This window comes from Chionomys nivalis, chromosome 9 (genome assembly GCF_950005125.1).
Source record: "Chionomys nivalis chromosome 9, mChiNiv1.1, whole genome shotgun sequence".
Classification (NCBI taxonomy): Eukaryota; Metazoa; Chordata; class Mammalia; order Rodentia; family Cricetidae; genus Chionomys; species Chionomys nivalis.
This window is the reverse complement of record NC_080094.1, coordinates 26995552-27020244: the sequence shown is the minus strand read 5'-3', so window position 1 is coordinate 27020244 and position 24693 is coordinate 26995552. Positions and strand designations below refer to the sequence as shown.

The window sequence follows — 24693 nt, the reverse complement described above, 5'->3', positions numbered from 1 at the left end:
ATGACTGTGCATGGCAGAAGAACCATCTCAGAGCAATGCAAGGCAACAGCAATGAAGGGAAAAGAAAAAAATGGGTAAAGGAAAAATCAGGAGAAAATATGCCGAAAGTCCCAAAGTGTCGACACTGAGCTACAGAAGACTAAGCCAGACAGCCAGAGTACAGCTACGAGCTAAGAGCAGCAGGAGTGGTCATGGGGAGGGCAGCCTCTGTGTCTGAAAGGTAAACTGCAAGCTGGTTTATCCTCTGTTAACACAGAAGAGGAGGCAAGTCAATCATGAGAATGCCCTATCAGAGAATCGCACACCATTCTCTCCTGGGGATAGTGGGTGGGAAATATGACAATCAATGAAAATGGAAGGAATTCCCTTTTGGGGCTACAATGCAAGGGCAATCAGGAGGCTGTGCAGCAACTCTGTCCCACCACAAGAAGATGGTCAGGTGGCTGTCAATAGAGTAACATCTCCTCTTAAATTTGGGAGCCGTGTCATCACCACATCTGTCTACTATAGGTATGAAACTGAATTCTTCAAAGAGGGGATCCTAACTGAAGGCATGCAGACATGAGAACAGCAGTGTGGTGGAAGGCAAGACAGAATCTGTGTGTTTTCAGATGTGCACTCAGATGAGCTTCTGTGGACGTGGTTGCTACTGAAAACAATTAGGAAAAAAAGAAACTAGCAATTGTCAAGATGAGTAACATTAAGTGAACAAGCAGAGGCTGGGACTCCAACGTGAAAGGCTCTCGGTGACCCTCATCATGGGCCCATGATGGTTTCCACTTCCAAATTCAGAATGAGTTCAGTGTCAGTTGTGAAATATAAGCAAAAAGGGACTGCCCAGGAGTGTCAGAGGTCTTGTCTGTTGACAACTATGCTGAGATACTCTAGTCCAGCCAGGAGACCAGCTCTATGGCCATTTCTTCCAGGGCAACAAGTAAAACTGTTGTCTTTGGAGAATGATCAGTGTGAGCGGGAAGTGGAGGCAAGGAGACGCCATCTCATGGAGGGACCGTAGAGGCTGCACACAGGGTCACAGCCAGAAATGTGCAATGTCTGAAACATGAACAGGAGAGATGCCACTCTGGTCTGGTGAAAGACAGCCAGGAGGAATGTGGCTGGGTTTCTGGCAGAGTTCTAAGGTATCTAGGATGGATTACACACCCCCAACAGAGACTTGTGCCCTGTAGATCCAGTGCTATTAGATGCTTCCCAAGTGGCACTTACAATATTGGTTGTTGGCTTGGGGACACAGTAGTCCCCTGTGTTATGGATGAAAGCCCATGAGAACCAAGAGAGCAAGGCAGTATTCCTCACCAGTTGCTCCTAAGGCAGAGCCTTGGCATGCATTTTAAGGAGGAGTCTAGTGTCTTCAGGCTCAGATGATGTGGTTACCCTCTGGATCAGTTTGCTGACCTGCATGACAGGAACACCACATCCAGGGCCTCCCTGTACTTGTAGGAACAAATTGAAATATCAGCTTAACATTAATGAGGACCTAATAGCTCTCACGTCTCAGCCTTGGTAGTCTTTTTACTTTCTTCCTACTATTGAAGTTTTGGACAGTGTAATCCATGGTGGAAAAACAGGACAGATTTAAGGAGCTATTACATGAACCCTTGCATATTGCCTTACAGTCTAAAATTACGTTGCTTTATTGCTTTACCATTGGGGGAGCACATGACACAAGCCCCTGTGTCCAGCTGACATCCTTTCATCTCAAGAGCTCACTTTTTTCACTACAAGATGCTCTTCCCATTCACCCAGTGTTGATGTGCAGTAATGGATAGCTTTAGGATTGCCATCCTGCATCTTCCCTGTTCTAGCTCTAGAACCAGCTAGATCCTGGCTTCTTTGATTGGATAACAGGGTAGGAAACTAAGATCTAGACAATAACTATTGATTCTCAGCTGTCACCGTGACAAAACTAGGAAGTAAATATGTATGCTTAGTCATTTGACTACTTCTAATAGAATTTGTACATTTAAAAACGTAGTATTTCTACACTTACACTTACTTTGAATACATTTGCATGTGCATCCCATCTGTGTCTATATTAATCTAAATTTGAGTCCATCCATGATGAGGCCTCCAGCTCTAACCAATTATTACGTATCATGATAGCAGTCTTCTCTTGTGTTCCTGCAGATTCCTGCTTCTGCAATGAGAACCCCGTCTCTGAATAGTCACTGTTCATTTACTCAGTTGTTCTGCTCCAATATTAACCTGGAGCTTCATAATTTTTGACTAACTGCTTCACAGGAAAGAACTTGAATGCAAAACACTGGTGCGGTTCCTTTTCCCTTAGTCCACAATCTCACTTCATTTCCAAAGTCACTTGGGTCAACATCTTCCCATCAAGGCCATCAGTCATGCTGCTCCATAAATTTCTAAGGCAATTAGACATTTTGTCACAATTTGTATTTCATCCTGGTGTCCCTGCCCTCCTACTCATTTTATTTGTAAGCATTGAGACATACTCTGTGATTAAGTGCCCTGAGCTTTGACAGTTATGTGCAGCGCACATGTGTTTCTACCATGACAGTATATATGAACAAGACGGTTTCTCAGATACCTCAGCTACAAACAAGAAGCAATATAGCTTCAAAGTAGAGTCTTTAAAATGTAGTCTTCAAAACAATGGTGTGCTACTGGCTTTTCCCGTTTACTCCGTAACTCCTGTCTAGATTTCTCAACAGAGAAGTAGACAAGTCATCAAAACAAGGTCCTTGGTCTCATCCTGAGCAGTGACAAAAACAAAAGAATATTGAGTGGTAATTAACTTGGGTTGCTTTATATATTTCAAAATGTAAAAGTTAGATTTTATACTCCAAAGAAGAATGCAGAATCCTGAAGACTAACTACCTCTCATTACCCACAGGAATATAGGGAAATCTGTGGCTGATTCTGGAAGCAGGACACTTCAGATTCCGAACACATTTTCATTTAAGTGTATGATTTTTAGCAAATTAATCTTCTTTACCAAACCTCCATGTGTTCATCCCTTAAGTGAGGCTATTATTCATCCCCAGCCCTCTGCAACTCATACAGGTTCTAAGACGGATGTAATTTAAAATGACTTTTAAAGCGTTTCCCTCACTGTGGCAATCTGTGTTTTCCAAACACGGCTACAGTGACATTCCATTTCACCCACTCTTCTTCTGGGTAACCTTGCCCCTCCCTGCTCTGTCTCTGGAGGAGCCCAGTCATCTCCTTCACCCTGGGATTTGCTTAGCACCCAGCATGTCAGAGAGAGAGAATGCGGGAAGGTAGAACTGTGTGAGTTCCAAGGCCAGGGTCACGCAGGCCTGGCCTCTTCCTCATCTGCGGAGATGCAAATATTACAGACCCAAGATGCTGTGCAAATAATCAGCCCCTGTAAGGCCATCATGCTGAAAGCAAGCCTGGCTCCATGGACAGGCCACTGGCACTAGGCCCTTGAGTCACCTCAGCCCAGGCTACAGACGTCTAAAAAGAATTCCAAGTTGGACCTCGAGTCTACTTTCCATGGGAACGCTCTGGCCTACAGTATCCATGAACATCTCCTGACTAAGCCCCTGGCATACTTAGCCGCAGAATGACTGATCGCCAGACCCCTCACACAGCTATGCCTTAGCTACTATTCAAAAATTGTTTATTCCCAGAGACCCCCATGACACAGTGGCTCATTATCTTCAGCTGACAGAGGAAAAGACCAAAGCTCAGAGAAATAAAAACTCTTGCCGAAAATCACTCGAGTGGTAAGCAGTGAACTTGAGATCTGGACAATTAGGGAGACAAGCTCTTGGGTTCCCAAAATGTTTGCAGACACTCGGAGAAGGAACTATTGGAAGATTAAAACTGCCTGCTTTGCCTGCAGGATCAGACTGTGGCCACATGGAAGATGACCCTCATCACTGCCATCCTGGCCTGTGAACTGAGCCTCCAAAGTGTCTTTAAGGATTTTTGCCTCATTTCCAAGGGAAAAAAAGCCCTTGCTAATTACATTTATCATATGATTTTTCCATTGAAAGCATTGGGATCTCTTAAATATAGATCATCCGAATAGGAATGGCAGACTGCTTAGGCAAAACGCAAGATGAGCAGATCAAACTAACTGGCTTCCCAGCCATTGCTGAGAAGCCCATGGTTCTAGTTAGGACACTCAGAGCTGATTCACCAGTGTCTGTTCCCATAGTTACAGCTCCCACTTAAGCAGCTTAGCAAGGATAACCAGTCCGTGCTACAGACAAGGAGGAGGGGAGACGGAACAAGCATAGATGGAATTGCTGGTGGAGACAGCCTTCTTCCCTGTGAGACAGAATTGGAGACTCTCAGCTGTGAGCTCTCTAGGAGACTCAGCCCTCTGACTCTTCTATCCTTCCGGCCCACACGGAAGCACTGTTGTCACTGCCGAGTGGCAGAGGCTGGAGCAAGAAGAACCTCACACAACTACTCCGTTTGACCACCGTTTCATCTGTCCAGTATTCACAAGTGGTCAGCAGATTCTCGGGGAACAGCATCCCAACAGACCTCAAAAGCTAAACCTTCAGATGTGGGCTCTTCCCTTCTGCTTCAGAGGTCTGCAGTGAGAGTTCCCCATGCTGCCTAGCTCCAGAAATTTCTGGCATAAAATTGAGACACTCTCTCACAAGGCTAGAACGTAAGCTCACACTTTACCTGGGATGCTAACGCATAAGCTACTTCTCTTGGGGTAGAGGGGAGAGGACAGATGCATGCCCTGCCTCAGGAGATTCTCATATCTACATCTGAGCTACTCCTCTCCCAAAGGTGGTATCTGGAGAGAGACCTTCCCTTTCCAATCCAGCATCTCACTTGGAACCCCCAAACAGTTCTGACAAGCTCTGCATGCCTATCTGACACCAACAGGTCTACAAGCAGATGACAATGTGTTCATGTTAAGCCATGTACAGCACCATCCAAAGGACAAGGGACCCCAGCTTCCTTTGTATCTCATTCTTTCGAGTCTGGTAAAAGTAAATGTCCTATTTTTGCCTTTGAATTTATTGCAAACAGGGAGCTTCTTGCTAGCTCATCTAACAACCGGTACTTCATTAGAAGCTCTAACAAAGAAGCCCATGGAGGCAGACTTGTAGTTTGGCATTCTGCTTCCAATCAGGGATCCCAGGGGACTGATGCACACGGGAGGAGTGCTCTGCACACAGGCAGAGCAAATGGCGGTCCTCTCTGCAGGGCTTGGCATCCATTCACCTGAGCAGAGACACAGAGCACACTGCAGACTCGCATCTGTTTTCTGTACATGTCCCTTCAGCTCTTGCCTCAGAAGTAAGGTTCCTTTTGATTAGGATAGGCAAGGTGATGCCATGGGGACATTGTTTGTGAGCCAAATACTTTGTCTGGGAAGGATGATGGTAAATATTTCCAAACAGCTCCGGTATGTCCAGATGCACTGTCTTACTCGGTGTTTCTATCCCTGTGATAAAACACCATGACCAAAAGCAATCTGGGGAGGAAAGGATTTATTGCAGTTTATAGTTACACAGCACAGTCCACCAGTGAAGGAAGTCAGGGAAGGAACTCAAGCGGGGCAAGGACCTAGAGAGAAAAACTGATGCAGGAGCCTTGGAAGGACTCCTGCTTGATGACTTGCTCGGCTTGCTATCTTATAGTACCCAGGGCCACCAGCCCAGGAGTGGTACCACCCACAATGGGCTGGGCCTTCTACACCAATGATCAATGAATAAAATAACCCATGGGCCTATATGGTAGGGGGATTTTTGCATTTGAGAGTTCTCTTCCCAGATGACCACCTTGTTTCTAGTCAACATAAAACCAGTCAGAACCAGCGCCTTGCTATGGTTTGGGTGTAAAATAGCTTCAACAGGCTCATGCGTCTTAGCACTCGATCCCTGGCTGGTGGTGCTGTTTGGGGAGAGTGTGAAACCTTTGGAGGAAGTGAGCTGAAGGAGGGAGGTCTTAGGGGTTATAGTTCAGCCACACTTTTGTTCTACTCTCTTCGTTTCTTTGTCTTCCGAGATGTAAGTCTCACTGCCGTAAACACCACCAGGCTTTCACTACCATGGTGAACTGTGTCCCCCTCAACTGTGAGCCAGAATACAGCCTTCCTCTCTCAGGTTGCTTCTTGTCTGGTATTTGATCACAGCAATGAAAAGAGTAATAAGTGCCCATTGGTAGGAAGATGAGGTGTTTTCCATAGGGTGGAAATCTCTCAAGGAACTGGAAGGAGAAGAAAAGGTTCAAATGAATTTCTAAACTGATCCCAGTGGAGACAGACAATCAGGCTGGAATCTGGCTCAAATGAGGAAGTGACTTTTTCACTTGGAATAAAAATCCCGAGTCGTAAGTTTTGTACTAGTAATTAGGTACATGCAAGGAAGGTTTGTGGGAGGTGGAGGACAGAGTGAGCAGTTTGCACGGTCAGATGGGACAACATCAGCAGCAGAATGTAAACTGTGTGTAGTAGGCAACAGACATCCTTCTATGGGGCTCTGGAGGGTGGGAATTCGAGGCCAAGTGCCGGCAGGTTCTGGTCAGGACTCTTCTAGGTTACAGGCAACCATCTTGGTCCCTGTGTCCTGCATGGAAGACTTCAATGCTGCTGTTTTCTCGTTTTCCTGCGGAAGAGTTAATAGCAGCATAAGAGCTTCACCTTTGACCCCAAAGGCCTCACCTCCCCTCCTCACAGGGAATTAGGCTTCAACATAAGGACCCAATAGGAACACAAACTTTCAATCTATAGCATTTTGCCTCACAGAAACACCTCCATGGAATAAATAGGCAAAATCGACTTTTGAAATGAGTATTTTCTCCTCAGAGAGGACACTGATGTGGCTTTGTGATTTCCAGCCTTTCCTCTTGTGGATGTGTCCTGGATTCACCGGAGATCTGAGGACACAAAGAACACTGTGCTTACCACAAGGTCTACTCAGTTTTACTTCACCTGTCAAATAAAGTCTGACATCTGGCTCCCTGGCTCCCATTGTATCATCAAACATTTGGTGTTAGTTTGGGACAGGAACTGTTTCTTGTTGCGAGAAATAAAGTCAAACATGATGCCCCTCCCCCCCCCCCGAAGAGTGGATTCAGAGGGGCACAGGCCTGGCTGGTAGACTCTGCCATCAGATAGAAACCAATGAGATTCCAGGGAGACCAAAAGCCAGGTGTGAGCCGAGCACCAGCCCAGCATACCATATCCTGGCTGCAGGTACAAAGCAATGAGAGGAAGTTCATATCTAACACCTTTGCTAAGCAAGCCAGAACACAATGAGCCAAATATCTGAAATTAACTTTGAAGTCGAGTGCAGCTATGTAGAAAACAAGCCAGTGGTGCCAAATTCAATTTTCACAGTCAGCACTAGGATACTCCTGGCTGGCTGATGGGGTTCAGCACCTGCTAGATTGATGTATATATTATCACTGGACTGTTTTAATTCATGTTGGAAAAAGTGGTTCCCAGAAACAATTTCATCCAGCTGCAAAATAAAAACCAGCGAAAACCATTCATTAAAGGAGTAAAGTTCAATGTCACCCACGAGCAAGGTGATGTGTTAACTACTGACAATTAAAACGCAAGCAAAGAAGCAGCCTCTACTCCTTGGGGCCTTGCGGTTCGGTGGAGACAGCACTGCAGCAACTGGTGTGAACACAGAGGCGTCAGTTCTGTGGATGCATGATGTAGACAGGCATGACCAGAGAGAGTGGATGCAGATGTTGAGACTGGGAGACATCCTCCTGGGGAGATAAGCCAAAAGCCCTGAGGCTCAATGAAAAGCCCAGAGAAACGGCCAGTAGGCTATTTGAAAAGAACCAGGACAGGGACAGGTGAGTCAAGACTTGCAGGCCTTGAGGCCCTCTAAAACTGAAAGACTTTTGAGGGATATTCTGAGAAGAGGCAAGAGAATGTGGACAGGGAAATAGTTACAGGATGTGTACATTTTTGCCATGTCCTCCCATGCAGCCACAATGAGAGCAGGACAGATCACCAAGGACAAGGGTGGCCTGTTCAAGACTCATTGGAACCCCTTTAGTCTGAAGACTAATCTCCCGACTGAGTTTGGACTGTCCCCAGCCATTGCTTTGAACACTCTTTCTACCCTACTCTCTCCGGTGTGCTATATCTCCTTAGGGTTTTCATCTCTCTCTCTTTCTAGGCCTGCCTTGTTGACATTTTTAAATCTCTCTTCCCGAACACGAATTCTTTCTTCAGCCGTGGGTGGCGAATCGTCTGTTTGCAACCATGATTCTTGCTGTTCTTTCACTTTCAATAATTCTTGCTGCTTCCAATTTTAGATTTGTTTCATGTTTTAATGTGACCTATTACCCACTCTAGATTAATTATAGCTTTCTGTCCCTCTTAATTACTGAACTCATTTCAATTATTTTGAACATTGAGATTGCAATAGACCACCTCCTCCAGTTCCTGCACACTCTACAACTCTCTTCTCTTAGATCTCTACAACAAAGTTGCTATGAAAAGACATGATTGGGGAAGTAACAATCCTGATTGAGATGGGATTCTCACCAACCTCTTGTGTCTCCTGCAGTTTAATTTCCTATTGTGGGTCTAACTAGAACCAGGTTTATATTTTTTTTTCTCTGCTGGAAACTCATGAGCTCTTGCTGTGAATTGTCATTGTCCTTAGAGACTATCTTTGTAGTGGTTTGATTTCTTCCCCCCCAGCTTGAGTGCTGAATCCATTTGTATTTTAATTTCTCAGCAGGGCACTTGTGCCTTGAATATAATAAGCACAGAGCCCACACCTCTGATTAGCCTGGACTTGGTTTGATTGCTTACTCAAGGGCCAGGTCAAAGACAGAGATTGCTGATTTCTTCAGCCTAAAGGAGGAGTTTCTGGTCCCCTGCAGGGGGAGAGGACACTCTCTTTGAATTTCTGGTTTTATGCAAGGGCTCTCTCCTTGCTGATGCTTTCCCTTCTCTCCCTGTCAAGGCCTTAGAAAATCAGCCCCAGCCTGCAGGCCTGTCTGCTAGACGCTCATCACCCACCAGCTACGTGATTTCTCTTGGAAGGATAGGCCAGGTTACCATCTTACTAGAATACGAACTGGGTTCTCTGACAGGTGAGCACCAGCCTCAGTGACAAAGACTCTTGGAAATGAGAAAATGTTAGAAAGCAAAATTATAAACAGAAATGTCATTCAAGTCATGGGAGGACTTGGGGGAGGGGACAAATCTGATTGAAATACATTAAATTCTCAAATCATTAATGCAAACAGTTGTTGCTTGTTTAAGTAAGTAATCATCCCTCCCTGTGGCTCGCATTCGTCCTTGGCATATTCTATGCAGCATGCAGGATTGGGCTACCCTGGGCATGGAAGGTCAAGACAGTGCTCCCCACCAATCAGCTGGGCCACATAATAAGTTTCTACTAAATTAGTGCACACAGGAGTAAGGGCCAACTCTGAGTAAGAGTCACAAACACAAATCTCACTCTCAGAAGTTCTTGGTTCTGCAGTTCTGCGTATTTCTCAGCCTCTATTTGCTGTTTGGTAAAATCAATTACACAAAAGCAAGGCATCTCTATAACATTTCTCCCTTCTAGAAGATACTACATTTAAAAGTAGGAAGATGCAAGTTTGCCAACTGCACTACAAATAAATGTTTTGCACAGGCAATGCTGACTCTGCTGACCTTAACAGTCAAAGGCCCATAAAGCATTGTTTCTAACTGTGGGTCTCCATTATGGCTCATGAATTGGTGCTCCTTCAGAGTTAGGTGGTATCAAGACTGGCTTTGATTATACACACACACACACACACATACACATGTGGGGAGAAAGAGAGGGAGCCTGGCGGAGCAGGTGTCCTTACCATCCTTGTTTCACTTGAATTATAACAGATTCAGTCCTAAATGTTATATGAATTCTCCAAGTAAGAGAAAAGCTTTCTCTCTGTCATAAGCACTGAACTCTGGCCTAGCTGCCCAGCTGGGAATCAGTGACAGCCAAAGCATGCTGGTGTCAACCACAGTCAGAAGTCGGTTTGCAATTTACATTTAAAGTGGCTATTTCACAATATGAAAACAAACGCGATTTCCTTGAAACTGCAGTACACCTTGTACCTCTTAGAGATCGCAGTGGCCCCAAGGCCAGTCAGCTGTGTGAGGCTGTCCATCTGCCATGGCCTGATTCTATTTCTTGTATTCTATTCACGTTTGATTTTAATGTCTCTTCTCACCATCCTGGGTTCTTTGTATTTGATCATGACCTTATTTAAAATAAAAACACGTTCGAATTTGTCAATTTTGTTTCCCTACAGAGAAACTCTGCTAAAAGCTTCAGTGTCTCAAACACCATCTTGAGACCATGACCATAGCTACACTAAATGTCACAAATGCCTGCCTCATTTTTTAAAAAATCATTTTAAGTGGCAATAAATTGTGGGTTGATTGATAGAATCTTGCTCCACCCAGAACTCATCTAAATGCCTTATGTTACTAGCAAGCCACACTGCTCTTGAGTGACAAAGAATAAAGAACCCAAGCCTTTATGAATCACAGTAATGATAGCATAAGGGAAAATATAATTTTTTAAAATTGTATTTACTAATGCACAGTTATTGGACAGACTAAGGTGTTTTTTGGTGGCACACTTTTTCTGTGCTTGGAGTGCTTTTGACATGTATTTAAAACAAGGGAAATTTACTCAGCTGCCCAAATTAAAAGACCAGCAATGAGCTGGGGACTTCATAGATGAAGACTCCAGTGCATGGCTATTTATGCAGAAAAGATGATTCTTGGCAGCTGTGCCCTCTTCCCCAGAACCTGTACCAAAAGGACACAACATGGGGACTTCTCTGAGTCTTCTGTGGAGTTTGCTCCTTCTTTTCTTCTTCTTTTTTATTGCTTTTATTGAGTTATGCATTTTCCACTCCCCTCCATTCCTCTCCTCTCCCCTTCTACACTCTCCCATGACCCCCACACTCTCAATTTACTCACAAGATCTTGTCTTTTTCTTCTTCCCATGCAGATTAGATCCATGTATGTCTCTCTTAGGGTCCTCTTTGTTGTCTAGGTTCTCTGGGATTATGGACTGTAGGTTGGTTTTTCTTTGTGTCTAAAAGCCACTTAGCAATGAGTACATATTATATTTGTTTTTCTGAGTCTGGGTTACCTCACTCAATATGATGTTTTCTTTCTTTTTTTTTTTTTTTTTTTTTGGTTTTTCGAGACAGGGTTTCTCTGTGGCTTTGGAGCCTGTCCTGGAACTAGCTCTGTAGACCAGGCTGGTCTCAAACTCACAGAGATCCGCCTGCCTCTGCCTCCTGAGTGCTGGGATTAAAGGCATGCACCACCATCGCCCGGCTCTATGATGTTTTCTTGATCCATCCATTTGCCTGCAAATTTCAAGATGTCGTTAGTTTTTACCACTAAGTAGTGCTCCATTGTGTAAATGTACCACATTTTCTTCGGTTGAGGGGCATCTAGGTTGTTTCCAGGTTCTGACTATTATGAAAATACTGCTATGAACATAGTTGAGCACATGTCCTTGTGATATGATTAAGCATCCTTTGGGTATAAACCCAAGAGTGGTATTGCTGCATCTTGAGTAGATTATTTTTTAATTTTCTGAGAAATCGCCATACTGATCTCCAAAGCAGCTGTACGAGTTTGCACTCCCACCAACAATGGAGGAGTGATCCCCTCATCCCACATCCTCTTGAGCATAAGCTGTCATCAGTGTTTTTGATCTTGGCTATTTTGACAGAGCTGTTTTGATTTGTATTTCTCTGATGGCTAAGGATGTTGAGCATTTCCTTAAGTGTCTTTCAACCATTTTAGATTCATTTGTTGAGAGTTCTCTACTTAAGTCTGTACCCCATTTTTTATTGAATTATTTGTTCTATTGATGACCGATTTCTTGAATTCTTTGTATATTTTGAGAATCAGCCTTCTGTGCTATGTGGGGTTGATGAAGATCTTTTCCCATTCTGTAGGCTGTCGTTTTGTCTTGTTGACTGTGTTCTTTGATTTACAGAAGCTTTTCAGTTTCAGGAGGTCCCATTTATTAATTGCTTCTCTCAGTGTCTCTGCTGCTGGGGTTATATTTAGGAAGTGGTCTCCTGTGCCAATGCACTCAAGTGTGCTTCCCACTTTCTCTTCTATAAGGTTCAGTGTTGTTGGTTTTATGTTGAGGTCCTTGGTCCATTTGGACTTGAGTTTTATGCATGATGATAAATATGGATCCATTTGTATTTTTTTACATGTTGATATCCAGTTATGCCAGCATCGTTTGTTTAATATGCTTTCTTTTCCCATTTTATATTTTTAGTTACTTTGTCAAAAATCAGGTGTTCATAGGTGTGTGGATTGATATCCAGGTCTTCGATTCGATTCCATTGGTTGTCCTGTCTGGTTTTATGCCAATACAGGCTATTTCTATTACTGTAGCTCTATAGTACAGTTTGAAGTCAGGGATTGTGATGTCTCCAGAAGTTCCTTTATTATACAGGAACTATCCTGGGTTTTTTTGTTTTTCCATATGAAGTTGAGCATTGTTCTTTCAAGGTCTGTGAAAAATTTTGCTGGGATTTTAATGGGCATTGCCTTGAATCTGTAGATTGGTTTTGGTAAGATTGCCACTTTTACTATTTTATTCTACCCATCCAAGAGCTTGGGAGATCTTTCCATTTTCTGGTGTCTTTAATTTCTTTCTTCAGAGATTTAAAGTTCTTGTCACACAGGTCTTTCACTTGGTTAGTTAGAGTTACCCCAAGATATTTTGTTATTTGTAGCTATTGTGAAAGATGGTGTTTTTTTTCTGATTTATTTATCAGCCTGCTTATTAACTGTATAAAGGAGGGCTAATGATTTGGGGTTTTTTTTCTTTTCTTTTTTTCTTTCTTTCTTTTTTTTTTTTTTTTTTTTGTTAATCTTGTATCCTACTAAATTACTGAAGCTGTTTATGGGTTATAGGAGTTCCCTGATAAAACTTTGGGGTCACTAATATTGTCATATCATCAACAAACAGTGAGAGTTTGACTTCTTCTTTTCCAATTTGTATCCCCTTGATCTTTTGTTGTCTTATTGGTCTAGCTAGGATTTCAAGTACTATATTGAATAGATATTGAGAGAGTGGACAACCTCATCTTGTTCCTAATTTCAGTGGGATCGCTTTGAGTTTTTCTCCATTTAGTTTGACATTGAGTTTCCTCTTTCTTGTCTCTCATTTGGAGCCCCGGGGAAAGACACTAGATATGAATGAAGCCATCTTGGATCCTTCAGAGGAGCACAACCACAAGCTAGAGAACAAGCAACCCCATTTGATGGCAGTGGAATAGAAGTCAGATGGTCTGACCTGAATTCCTGACCTAAAATAATAGTCTGTCTTCAAATGGTTATCTTGCACACCACTAATTCTGGGGTTGCTTGTTACCCCACCACAGATAATTAGGACAGTCAGTCCCCTCTACCCACTGGGAGGTCATCAATGAGGAATGAAATGTGAGCAGGTAACCCGGGCCTTGGGGTGCATTCTAGAAGCAGGTGATTGACTAGGAAACCAGGCAAAGTCCATGAATGAGGAGCACTGATGGGTGGAGACTTCTTCAAGTAAGATGAATGGTAAGATCAAATTACACCTATCAATTGGCTTCTTCCTTGAACCTTCTTACATTTTCAATTTTTGGTTCTGGGGTCACCCTTATCCTAGGCTGCCCTATTACACTTGGCACTGCTCTATCTTGTCTCAGCACCAAGCCCCCAGCCTGGCTGGTGTGGCATTTAGTACAAAAGGATGTATTTCCAGTGACACATACAGCTAAAGCATTCTCACTATCTCAGGTCTGTCCTAAAAATGGTTCATTAAATTATAAGAGGAAAAAGAGACGAAACCATAAAGGAAAAAGGAAAAGGGAGATGGAGACATCGGAAACAAAGATGGTGACACAGCACATGAAAGATGTAAGCCGACCAGAGAGGGTACAGTGCAGGCAGTGGAGTCTGAAAAGCTCCCGTGAAAATCCCATGAGCATCAGCCCCATATACCAGTCAGCCTTGTGATGTTCTTAAACATTAAATAACATCCAGCCTTTGCCCGACATCTGAGATAGCCTTTCCCCACCACACCAAGCCCCAGATGGGACCTGAACAAATGGAGGGGTCTTTAGAAAGGGACTGGGCTACAAGCACATTTAGGAAAAAGGACTTTTTTAAAAAATTGTACAATTATTATTTTCAGAGAGCTAAAAAGCAAAATTATTTTTTCTGAAGCAAAACGAGGAAGTAAAAATACAGCAGGGAGAGCACAAGAATAGTCCTTGGGAATACAGCCTGCGGTATTCAGGATGACATCCCATAAAAGGCTTGGAGGACAGCTCTGGAAAATTCTCCTCAAATGTCCCCAAGGGCAAGCAGCCGGACAATAGTACATGCAGGCACACAAAAGGGACTGGTGGGAGACTAGCTCCGCAATCAAAAAAGAAAAAAGGGCTTTCAAGGAAGTGTTTGAGAATACCAGGAAGAAGGATGCCCTCAAACATTCCTAGAGAAGAGAGGGGTCACAGTACACTGGGTGCTGCTGAGACTGACCCGGTAAGTACTGGAAATGAGAAGGGCTGTTAAAAAAAAAAATTAAGGAAAAGGAAGTTCCCACATGGATTTATGTATCCATCCAAAATGCTAAATAATCAAATGGCTAGAATCTTGTGATTTACGGGTATGCATAGTCACAGCATGGATTTCTAGACGACTTCAGCAGCACGTATTGTAAGGCTATGTCTTCCTGCGTGGAGGCCGGAGGTCCAGAAAATTAGAACTGCAGCACTAAAGGGAACAGCGGGAATCCCAGGTGGAGTGGTACTCACCCTTAATCCCAGCAGCACTCAGGAATCAGAGGCAGGTGGATATCTGAGTTTTGAGGCTACCCTAATCTCCTTAGCACTAAGGATACCCTGTTGAGGAGGTGGGGTGTGGGGTTTCTATGACGTACAGGTCTGTGCCAAAGAACAAGAGAACAGGGGGAAAATACTGCAAATTTTGAAGTTAGGTTTTTGTCCAGGCCAGTGGTCTGTGGTTCAACTGAGTAGCACTAGTCAAGTAGGCTTAACCACAGATCTGTCAGCACACATCACAAAGGGATGCAACAGTATGCAGTATGCAGTCTGGGTACCATAGCCAGGGATGGAGATGCCCTAGAGAGATATCTATACATCTAGGTCAAACCTTCAGGATCTCAGTGTACACAGAACACAACTGTGAGCCCCTAATGGCAGTGGTTGCCATGGACTCACGGCCTGGCTATCACAAGGTAGATGAAATACAGAAATCACCAAATCCTGGGATGCACTCAGCTAGACTTCCTTTTGGGGGAGGCCTTCCTCCATATAACCCACGTGGAGGCTGTTCTTAATAAATAAGAATAAATGTTCTGTATTCTTCTGTATGCTAGCCTTGGACACATGCAGATAAACCTACAAATCAGGGTCAGCTTGCCTGGTGTGTGCTGTGAGGCAAGCTGCCCTCAAGAGCCTGTTCAGGGAATGTGGGATCTGCTGTCCTGCATCCAAAGCATTGTCCTATCTCAGAAGGTGTCGAATGAGGCCCTCCACTTGCTCACTTTTATCTCACTGTAGCCTCTGTTATCCAGGCAAGAGTCAAGACTCCAAAGCCAGTTATACCCCAAATGTCTCAGAGCCTGAGCGAGCCTGCTCTACTCAGGCCATACCAGGTGACCTTAATGTGGCCTATTAAGGTGTAACAGTTCTCGAAAATGCAGGAAGTTTCACCATGAGACCAGAATTGGAGATCACATGAGCATAGAAATAAGTACCTGATTTTCAGATCTAAGCAGTGGCAAGTAGCTAGACATGTGTATTCAGGCTTTCCATCTGTCCCTCGTTCTTCTCAAACATTGTGTATAGGGCAGCTAATATTGGAATGAAAGCTGTTTGCCTGTAAGGACCATTCTCTTCTGGGGTCACTGCGCTGCTCTCACTGGCAGTACAGCCTCAGGATCTTGTCCTGGCACAATAAATGTTAGATGGCACTAAATCATGGAAGCGACGCTGAGAATGCAAAGGCAGCCAGCCACTCATCCTTGAGGATGCGGGCAGTAAAGGGGCCCATGGTGCTAGTAATTCTCAGAGAAGTCGTTCAAAGACTACAGGAGCCTGTCACAGTTCAAGGATGGGGCGGGGGTTGGGGGGGGGGAAATCCAGCGTTTGCTGGCAGGGCCCTCATGCTGTGCATGACCCAGCACTCTCCATGAACAGCAAGCAGACTAGTGAGGTAGATGATGCAGAACATGGAAGCATCCAGCCTGACTGCCTTCTTCCCTTTAGGATAGTAACTTTAAGAGAAGCAGAGCAGCGGGGCAGTCTTTCAGAGAAAATTGCGGTTTTTCCCAAAACCTCAAACTAAGTCGTTTCCTCGTTTCCAGCAAAAGGAAATGAACACTTTGAGAACTGCCTGTCAAGATTTTAGTTTAGAGCTAGAGAAACCTCAACCCAGGGTCGGTCACTGGCCCACTGAAAGAGCAGAGTCCAGGAACTGTGGAGAATATAGTCTCATCCCAGCAGAAGACGGGGTGTCCTCCAGGAGAACTTGCCATGGTATTGCTGAGAACAGGGTCTCTGGATGTCAGTGAGCCTCCTCTAAGACTTCAAATATGAGCACAGGTCTGTGGACACTTGGGATGTGGAGATGCTGGGACCATGAGTTTCTGCAGATGTCAAGATTCCTTCCCTGACTCCATAGAATTCCTCAATTTCCTTCATCCTGAAGCTGTTTCACTGTGTCCAAATATGGAGCCAACGCAAAGTCATGTGACCTGACCTTAAATCTCATAGGAATCTTCCAGCTGAAGTGTCTATTAAAGAGCAAGCCACCAAATGAACAGAGGAGGCAGAGGGAAAAGTGGAATATTCCAGCCTGTGAAGCTATGTTAAGATAAGTCAGTTGGGAAGTACAATGTCTCTCAGAAGTCTCTTAAGAGTACCTTATAAGGGCTGGACAAGATAGTTCAGCAGTTAAGCACACTGGCTCCTGTTCTTGCAGAAGACCCAACTTCAGTTCCCAACGCCAACATCTGGCGGCTCACAGCCTCCAAGTAACTACAGCCCTAGGGATTCCCAACACCATGTTCTGGCCTTTGTAGGTGCCTCTACATGCATACACACACACACTTTTCCTTGGAAAAGAAACTCTTGTTTCGAGAAAAATGTACCAATGATAAAATTGTACTCCTTGTATAACGACAGCTTCCCAGTATGGCTAGATTTGCAGATAAATAGTGATTTCAGATGCAATTTTTATTTATAATTTGGTTACATTCATTAACACTTTTAAGAGGTGTAAAGTAGGCCAGTATTCTCAAAATAACCAGGGCATGACTGTGGTAGCCAGTCTCTAAGATGGGCTTTAGTGTTTCCTAGCCCAGGTATTCATGCCTCTGTGACGCTCTTACCACCATGTGTCAAAATTGGTCTGTGTCCTCACACTCACTGATCATAACAGGCACAGTGGTGGGGACAGTGTTCCTCCTGGATGGAGGTCACACGGTCACATTCATTGCAACCCTGAAACACTGAATAGCCAGAGTTCATATGCTATACTTTAGTGCGTATGTGTGTGTCTCCATCCATCCCCAACAAGATGGATGGAGCAAGATTTGTATAAGAGTGATTTAATAGTGTTTGAGGCTCTCCTTTTCTAAAAATAAATAAATAAATAAATAAATAAATAAATAAATAAATAAATAAATAAATAAATGCCAATTGGGTAACCTGGGTCTTCAACAAAAAGGAGACATTCGGAAAGCTAGGTGAGGCCAGCCTTATAGATCTCTAGGTCTAGAAATGTGTGGCCCCACCAGCAGACTCTACAGGAATCCTGGCACAGCCACCCTGCTCCTCCACAGAAAGCAGTGCTTATTTGAGACTGAACCATCATCTAGCCCTTGCCCACAGATGAGCTCTCCCAGCAGCCAGACAGAGCCATTAAAACAACCACCCCAGAAGAAGAAACAACCACTTCTCTGCAAACTTGGCGTGTCTTACCTCGAAAATCAGAGCACAATGGCCATCACATGTCAGGAAGCCTTGAGTTCTTTCACAGTGTGTTTCCTTGGCCCAGTTTTCGGACGGCCACCACTCTAGCCTAAGGAGATATGAACAAAGCATGGCAATGCTAGTCAGGGCACAGTTGTTTTCACCAAGAGGTCCCCATTTTTCAGAGGCTTTATATTCTCAGCTTCGGGTTTTATTTATTCGTTCCTTTCTTTATTTACTTCTTGGTTTCATCTGTTGGTTGTGGTGTGGGGGATGGGCTCCAGGGAGCCAGGCAAGCACACAGCACGGAGCTCAGTCTCAGCTGGAACTGTTCTTCATTCAGGAAGGTGAACCTGCTATCTTGAGTTTTAATGGCTACTTTTGCTCTTGGAATTTAAGATCAGATTTTCCTTTGATCTTTACAGCCAGGCAAAAGAAGAACGCACTTTAGCTCAGGAACTAGAGTGTGTACAGTGGCCTCTGCATGCCCAGCTCCTCATGGTTTAGGTGGTTTCTCCCTTTCCAGCTATGTCTAAACCAAAACTGTACTTGCATATGTGCCTGCATTGTACCCCCCCCGTGTGTGTGTGTGTGTGTACATGTGCGCTTGTAGTAGCAGAGATCAGCATCAGAAGTCTTCAACAATCACTTTCATTTAGTTTTTGAGACAGTCTCTCACAGAAACTAGAGCTTGCCAATTTGGCTGGGCAGGCTAGCCAACAAACCCCAGGGTTCCTCTTGTCTCTGTCTTCCCAGCACTAAGTTTCCAGGCACAGACTGCCACAGCCAGCTAGGGGTTGAGCTCAGGCTCTCACTCTGACTAACCCATCTTCCCAGCCCAGTTTCTAAGGTTCTCTTTCCCTCTTCTGGGACTTTATTGTTAGGCTGAAAACCACCTGTGCAGCGCTCAAGAGTACAGAAGCCATGGCTGCCGGCCACACTAAGCCCCTCCCTGTGCCCTACTCCTCCGGCAGGCAAAGGTGCACACAAGCGATGGCTACTCCTGGCTTGTGAACCTCCTGCACTTTCTGTTTTATGAGAAACATTACTAACAGCATGTTGGCTAAAGGGCAGGGAAAGAAGTACCCAGAAACAAGGGAAGAAGACGGCAGCTTTGTCACCATGGGGATTAGCGTGACCTTGTGAAGCATAACGTCTTTGTGGCTAGGAAGGTGTATTCAGATGGGAGGGGGGTATTTAGTTAGTGCTTGCTACGCACGGTTACCACCCTCTTGTTCAGCCTGGTGGCTTTCGAAGTTCTGGGCTCTAAAGTGACAGAGGAAGAACTGAAGGAAAGCCCCCTGTGGTGACCCTGCAGAGGTACAGCCTCTTAAGCCCAGGAGCCTGAATTTGGTGACACTCCAAAGGCTGGTTGAGATTAGATTCCATTCTGGCTGGAGGAACCCGCAGGTAGACATTCTGTAGGGAGCCTTTCCCAGAGGCTTTAGGGGTAGGGATAACCTTATGGTCTGAACCTCCTAGATGCAAAGATCCTGAGCTACAGTGAGGATGAGCAAGTTGTCTATCTGGAGGATGATGGGACATCCCTGGTGGTCATACAAATCCTAAGAAAGAATCAAGAGGAGGTTGCCAAGAGTCACTGAGGGCAAGTGGAATCTGAGTAAGATTGAGGAATCAGTATGAGGAGGGATCCACAGGGGTGGGAACCGATTCTGAATCTTGCCAACCCAAGGAGCAGCCATCTTCCATAGCACAGGGAGATGGCCACAGCCGAATCCATGTCAGACTGACAAGCCAGTTCTCACTGTAGGGCATAAGTGAGTAGCCTTGCATATGACCACAGAGGTTGGAGATGCCATGTTTCTTAGTGACAGATGATGGACACAGCACAAACTTCTAGACTGTGAAGAGTGAGGCCTATTCTGGGATAGAGTGTTAACAAGTCAGGCTGGGTCTCACGGAAGCTGCAACAGGTAGGTGGCTAGTTCACATACAAGCAAGAAATAGTTTCACACCCACAGAATACCCTGAGATCAACTTCTTGGAGTGCTTCCTAAAGACTCACTTTGGTCACGGGAGTTCCCTGTGTAGATCCGAGTGTAGACAGATCTAGTTATTCCAGGCACTGTTCCTTCAGCCAATCTCCTCAACCTCCCAGTTGCCTTGAGGCACTGGTTACATCTGTCCCTTGTCCCTCATCTCCTTCCCCTTCCCCAACAGAGTGGTCAGGAGCAGCGGGGCTGCTTTAAGAATTTGCTGAGCTGAGCCAACCTGTCTTAGGAAGAAAACTCTTGTACACAGTCTTGTGGCCATCATTGGCAGACAGGATGAATACTCCTAACCTTCATATGAAGCAATTTAACCTGCCATAGACCTTATGCTGTGAGCCAGGAGGTAGACACTTCTTCTGGTTTGTCCCCTCACAAAGAAGGCAGGTAGTCACAGTCATTCACTCTCTGAGATGAAGGGTTGGTGTGGAATCCCCTTTCTGGGGTCACAGGGTAGGTAAATGACAACTGTTCTCAAGGTTTTGCGACCCCAGGAACTCTCTGAGCCTGGGTAAAGCAAATGTGAGTGCCTTGTTGAAGCACAGCCTGACCTTACCTACGTGATGCTTTGACCAACTCTTTCCACTGTCCTCAAGTCACACTCCCCGGTATTTGTTGGAAGAAATATTCAATAACTCAACAACAACAACAACAAAGAAAAAGCAAGTTCTTCTTAGGCAGACCAGGAGAAGGAGGAGTAAGCTTGGCGCTCAGACATGGAGACTTTGGGTATGAGTGCTTTGACTCCCTGTGCTCAGAACCTTAAATACGGGGCCAGAGTTCACCTGTAGGGTTGGGCAGGCTGCTACTCCCTGCTTTCTCTCCTGGAAGAACAAAGACCAGTTACTAAAGGGCAAACCCTGCGTGGCTTTTGAAGGCAATATTTCAGCACTTCCAACTTAGTCATCCGTTAATAGCTATTGACTGCCCACCAACATACCACCATCACCTGTGCGCATCCTCTTGGCTCCCAGGTGACCATAGAGGACAAGGGAAGTGCAGGCCCTGGTCCATAGTAAGTATCTACAGGTTCAACTCTGATGAGACAGGGAAGTGGAACTCAGGGGATCTTCTAGAAGGTTCTTGATCAGTTAAAGTGGGCTCTATCCCGCCCGCAGGCTTCCTTTGCCTCCCCTCCTCCATCCTAGCCCAGGCACACCATGTGAAGACTAAGATAACGACAACTGGTGACAAGTCATGCTGCTTGCTGATGTCCCAGGGCTGTTTGGGGTTAATGCCAAGAAGGGCAATTACACTGAATTATGTTATAGGACATTGGAGTGTTTGGAAGCATTGATATATAAAATGAAACCCAGCTAATTATAGCTTAATTAATTAATTACTGCTGTCCTTTGAGGCTTCTCATTTTAAATTCCCTCAATTCCACCTCATCAGAACCTTGTTCACTGTTAGCTTCCAAGTTCAATGCCAAGGCAAGAAATGAGGGAGGAAAAAAAAATAAAACCTAGAATTCAAGATTCATAAGTTAGTGTCCAGAGAAAGGGTCCAGTGGCAGAAGAGAGTCCTTATCACAGGGTTCCAATCTCCCTAAATCAGAATCGGGAGATTGGGAAAATGAAAATACACTCAATAGTTATCTCCAAGTCTGACCTTCTGTGACTCACGGCATGTTATTGCTTTTAGGTTAAATGAACAATATGTCCTCCTGTACCCACATATAAGGCAGAAATATCATCACAAATGCACCATGAAAATTGGAGCCAGTTAGGGGATGCCACGGAAGAGTGGGCTATACTTTTCTGCTGACCAGAGAGTCTCTTACCTCTCAGATTAGCCTTCCACAGCATCACTACAGGGCATCACGTGTCTTCACAGCATCTCTTCCACTAGTCCATGAGCCATGTGACTCAGGAGGTCCCTCCACAGCACTCCACTTCCTGAATCAAGGAGCATGTGTGATACAGCAGAGTCCCAACCAGCCCACAGAATCTGAACACAGGGACTCATGTTCCTCAGCCAGCAGGTGTGGACCAGGAGACATCTGAAACGGGTTCAGAGGTCTCTCAGTGTTGACATGGGCTTCTGTAATCACCTCTGGGACTTCCCCAGTCTCAAGACACCCATTTATAGATGGCTCCACAGCCATGTCCCCAGGCAGGAAGGAGGACTGTGTCTTTTACATCTTACATAGTTTCGTGTCTTAGCAGAGAACAAAATACTTCCCAGAGTTCTTCCACAGATGAATGAGACTTTCCTACAACACCCATCTCCCCTCCCTGGTTTTAGTCTCAACTGTGCAAAGGCAAAAGGAAAGGAGGAATTAGAGGAGGGTTTGCAGGTTCTGCCCCCAAAACTCTGATTCTGAGACAATATCTAATCTCAACATCACTATTTATCTCATGGTTCCAAGAAGTTTATGTCTAAACCACTGCCCCGTTTTATAACCAAGTGCTCAAGCACAGAGATGAGGGCCGTATCCAGAATACTTCTACCAAGAGACAAATAGTGCCAAAGCAGTCAGGAATCAGGGCTGTCATAGCACACGGTGGCTAACTCCTGAAGAGTGGAACCGCAAGATTTCTAGGATGCATTTAATAACATTATTCCCCTACTTTTCTCTCTGGGAAATGAGAAATACAATTTCCTTCCCCATACTTCTACTGGGCTATAGGGATTGAAAATGTTCTTTAGAAATTGTTATCCTAGGGAAAACCATACCATTGTTGAGCAGGAAGGGCGGCAGTAGAGATGAGAGCCTCGCCCATCCCTGGGGCATCCTTTCTGAGACCCTGCCTTCACATTTGTGGTCTCACTGGGATACTTCAAGATGTCACTTCCTTGAAACCAGACAGAATGGGAGCTTTGACTCCCTTGACATGTGGGGAACAGTGACAAACACCAACCATCCATTTCTTTTTTTTTTTTTTAACCATCCATTTCTTTAACAGTTAGAGACTTACCTAGTGCCCATTTATTATGGGAATACTTGTTGTTCCCGTGTCCTTGCCTGTACTGGTATGCCCTTTATGTAATCTGGAGAAGTTGAATGTCGGAAAGAAGCCAAGCAGAACTCTCTCCTCACCATTATTTCCAACTCATTCACTCTCCCTTTGTTTTTCTCTGCCATCTCTGCAGACGAACAAAGCTGTGGCCAAAGGAGACTTCCATCAGGCCAGCACCAGCTCCCGGAGGGCCCTCTTCCTGGCCGTGCTGTCCATCACCATCGGAACTGGCATCTACGTGGGTGTGGCCGTCGCCCTCATCGCCTACCTCTCCAAGAACAACCACCTGTAATCTTCCCAAAGGCTGGCGGAAGGAGGGGGAGCCGGGCCACCCGTGTGAGGGCAGAGAAGAGACACCTGTGTGATGCTGTATAATACAATGATTGTCAACCGACTCCATGATGCCCTGGAATCTTCTACTCCCAGACTTCTTCCTCTTTTTTTTTTTTTTTTTTGTTCTTTTCCTTCCACTTCACCTTCAGCACTGTGCAGAGCACCCAGGCAGCGAGCGATGCTGATTCTTCCACATGGAAGCTCCAAAGATTCCACCCCAGTGGCTGCCCCTGGATGGATTCTAATGGATCAATGACAACCCAGCTCTGCAGCCTGCCAGTGCCTGGACCGCCGCCCCATTAGCAATATACAAACAGTTAAAAAAAATGTTTATTTTTTATGGAATATGGTGCAATAGGCGGAATGCAGGAGACATGTCACCACAGCCGTGGCCCGCTTAACTCCTCTGTGTCCCCCATCTTTGTGGCTTCCTTGTCAGAAACAAGTGGGGCTCAGAAGGAGCAGAAAGCACACGATGGGAAATCGGCTATCTCTGTCCACAGATGGGTCCTGCCTGAGAATGCGAACCTAGAGGAGCACAGCGCCTACCCTGGCCCTGCTCCATCCCAGCACGCTGTCCCAGCTTGGAGCATCAGGCTTCCTGCAGGCTTCCTGCAGATACCCAGCAATACACAGTTCTGGGGCCTCATCAGTCTTAAAGAAGAGGCAGCCATAACCCCACCTCTCTCAAGAACAAGCCCAGCCTGAGCGAAAGGAACTGTGAAGACACACAGGATGTTTAACTCTTGGACGTTCATCCTGCTCGTGAGCAGCAATACTGGGAACCCGGAAATGAAATGGGCCTTACTCTGTCGACTAAATGAATGGCTATTTTCTTGTCATTTTTAAAGTGCAACTCTTGCTTCATGCTGCTTCAGTTGCCAGATGAATGCTGAGAAATAAGTAATCACAGATGTTTTAATACCATGTCATTGCTGTTTTACGAGTGTTCATTATTTAACAAAAATTATCTTTTAGCTTGTTTGCCTATGAGTTTTTCCTTTCTGATGAATGGTGACGGCTGGGCTCTGTTTTAATGATTTACTTCATGTTTTACTAGTGAAAGAGCCAGCCAGCACTTGGCAACTATGGTTGGGCAGCCTTGCGGGGAAAGAATTATGAATCACACAGCCCTGGCTGCTTACAAGTCTGTCTTGAGCACCTTCAGATGATGCCGAGGCGCTCTGTTTGTGTTCTTTCTGCAGTTTTACAATATTCCCAGTCTCTGGAATCCTGGCATCAAAGCCCGGGAAATACTGACTTAGCTCATCAGAAATTCAGCCTGGTGATTTAGGGTACAGTACAGGTGAGAACCCCTGCCTGGGAATAATGATAACAAGTTCAGGCTCTCCCACTTGACACTGCCCCCCCTTGATCTTCAACTCTTAATGTTTCCAAAATTACTA

At 45.0% G+C, this 24693-nt stretch overlaps 1 protein-coding gene across 3 annotated transcripts in view; it reads left to right on the top strand.

Annotated features, from left to right (window-relative positions):
- Nucleotides 1–24264, top strand: part of Syndig1 (synapse differentiation inducing 1) — a 157391-nt gene extending 133127 nt beyond the window's left edge. For all 3 annotated transcript variants that reach the window (XM_057781377.1, XM_057781379.1, XM_057781378.1), the window contains exon 4: nucleotides 23088–24264. In XM_057781377.1, the coding sequence (XP_057637360.1) occupies nucleotides 23088–23246 (159 nt within the window). In that variant the 3' untranslated portion in view covers nucleotides 23247–24264. The remainder of the gene's footprint in view (nucleotides 1–23087) is intronic.
- The last annotated feature ends 429 nt before the right edge of the window (nucleotides 24265–24693 follow it).